Raw genomic sequence first — 2,494 nt, forward strand, 5'->3', positions numbered from 1 at the left:
TTTTTTTGGCACCATAATTAACAATTCATAGAATGGGTCACTTCAGGCTACTCAAGAGTACCAGTGAACACTCCCCCACAAACACACCCTGCCACAAGACATTTAGCACAGAGGAATACATCCATGGCCACTGCCTTTGCAGTATCAAAGAGAATTAGTCTTTCCACAAAACAAATCTCAACTCCTATCTGAACAGCCAATCTCTGAATTTTTGTAGTGGCTTTCGTCAGGCATATTTATCATCATATTAGCAGTGTTCAATTCCTGCCCAACATGTTTGTTTAATCCCAATTCAATGCTTATGGATACTCAGCTCATGTTTAATGTTGCAAGCCCCATCTTAATTCAAACTGAAACAAAACAAAACAAAAACAAAAACAAAAAAGGTACCTGCCTGGTTCATGCATCCCTAGCCATCCAGGGACCAACTTCCAAATTAGGATGACAAAGAGTTCCCCTTAGTTCCATATGACATGTGTTTCTAGTCCTAATCCCAGATGCTAATCTAGCCCGAGTGTCATCTGGGCCTTAGTCCATGTGTATATCACATACTTCCTCTGGCTATAGAATGACTTCACCAGCTGAGAAAGGCAAAACAAACAAAACCCAGACTTGCATGTAAGTATCTGGCCTCAACTATTAAATAATACTTAAAAGGGAACCTTATGAGCCTTAGCTCTTTCTGGAAATTCATCTGAACAGGGGTGAGGGTGGGTAGGTGGGTGCAAATGGTGGGCTCCCTCCAGCTCAGACTGCATTTGTTAAGGTATTGCCAACTTTCTGAAAGACAGTAGAGACATAGAAGGGAGGAGACCAAGTGCTAAACACCTTTTATCACTTTTGCAAAAAACAAGAAAGGCCAATTCCATTTATTTTATCATGTGGATCTCTTAAGGAACTACCAAATCTACTAAGGGACCTCCAAGAATTTTGTGACGCACGAAAATCTCTTCTCCTAGTCACAAGGTATAAATACATAAAAATACATATTGGCAAATTTCTGAATCTGACATGACGTCTCCCAAATACAGGTGTCTTCAGTTCCTTTATTATTGCCTCTTTGCAGCATAATGGTGATGGTAGGTGATGGAGTGACATCAGGAGCGCCAGAAGGAGGAAGTCAGAAAGCCCTTGGGGACAGGAATGTCCTTGTGTTGCAAACATTTCTGGTCAGGGAAAGATGAAGAAAACAGAATGAGTTTCTGATAACAGTGTTCCCAACACTTAATGGTTAAAAGGTTTCAGGGACATCATATTTCAGTGATGGAACAGTGAACAAAAAGGAAAAAGCCAGTAAGACCGATGGTTCTGTATAAGATGTCCACTTCTGCATGAACTGCCACAGACAACAAATGAAATGCTCTTATTATTCCTGTCCCACTCTTGTCTCCCTACAGCCTAAGCTCATCTTTCACAATCACTGTTTTCACAATTGAGCTTTGAGAAGCTGAAAAGTCAGCAGGCTATCTTGGCAAACCCACGATGGCGTTCTAAATTCTTTGTCAAAATTAACCTTTTTACAATTTCTTGGCACTTGGAAGTAGGGGAAGAGTCCAACTGAAAGTGCAGTTTGTTGTCATGGAGAAAAGTGACGACACTTACCAATTCCCCAGACCTGAGACTAAGACAAGAACTCTGGCCAACATGCAAAAAAAATATTCATGAGAGAAGATACACTCAATATATTTTATTCATCTCAGCAGAGCTTTCTTACAGGCAGTATGGAGAATGATACATATAAAGAAGAGGAAGTGGCAGCCCTTACTCCAAAGATTAAGAGGGAATTAGGTACAAAAAGAAGGGTTTGGAAGAACTAAGGAAGAGAGTGCAATCAGAGCATCTGAAGGTCCCAGACTTGTTAGACACAGATGCATTCCAGCCCAACAACAGTGTGGGACATGTTGGTCTAAGGGCCTTACCTCCAAGAACTGCTTGAGGCGTATGAAGGAACCCATCTGCCCTGAGCTTGTGATAGCTTCAATTCTACAGGGAGAGAAAGACATGTGAGTCACACCTATGATATACATCTATCTTTTGGAAGCGGTGTCTCACTCTGTCACCTAGGCTGGAGTGCAGTGCAGTGGTGCAATCATAGCTCACTGAGGCCTTGAACTCCTGGGCTCAAGCAATCCTCCTATCTCAGCTTCCCTAGTAGCTGGGACTATAGATGCATGCCATCATGCCTGGCTAATTTTTTATTTTGTAGAGATGGGGTCTTGCTATCTTGCCCAGGCTGGTTTTGAACACCTGGGCTCAAGTGATCCTCCTGCTCTGGCCTCCCAAAGAGCTGCAATTATAGGCATAAGCCACTGTGACCAGTCACTAATTTGTGTTTTTGTTTAGGCAATGATATTTAAGACAGACTCTCATTAAGTTTCAAAAGCATTTATTCAAATATCAATCAATGAGAGGGACTGGAGTAGGAAGATGTCATACTTAGTACAGGTGTTTTTAACTTGAATCAAAACCAGCAGGTAATAGCACCCTTGGGTAT

The 2,494-nt window shown here is 41.7% G+C and overlaps 1 protein-coding gene across 1 annotated transcript in view; it reads right to left on the reverse strand.

Annotated features, from left to right (window-relative positions):
- The window catches only part of GLE1 (GLE1 RNA export mediator), a 44,217-nt gene continuing 41,723 nt past the window's right edge, over positions 1-2,494 (reverse strand). Inside the window, exons 14-15 of the mRNA XM_011931451.1 lie at positions 1,920-2,014; positions 1-1,166 (exon numbers count right to left, since the gene is read on the reverse strand). Coding sequence (XP_011786841.1) covers positions 1,098-1,166; positions 1,920-2,014 — 164 coding nt within the window. The 3' untranslated portion in view covers positions 1-1,097. The remainder of the gene's footprint in view (positions 1,167-1,919; positions 2,015-2,494) is intronic.

This window comes from Colobus angolensis, unplaced genomic scaffold, assembly GCF_000951035.1.
Source record: "Colobus angolensis palliatus isolate OR3802 unplaced genomic scaffold, Cang.pa_1.0 Scaffold9, whole genome shotgun sequence".
In the NCBI taxonomy this organism is placed as follows: domain Eukaryota; kingdom Metazoa; phylum Chordata; class Mammalia; order Primates; family Cercopithecidae; genus Colobus; species Colobus angolensis.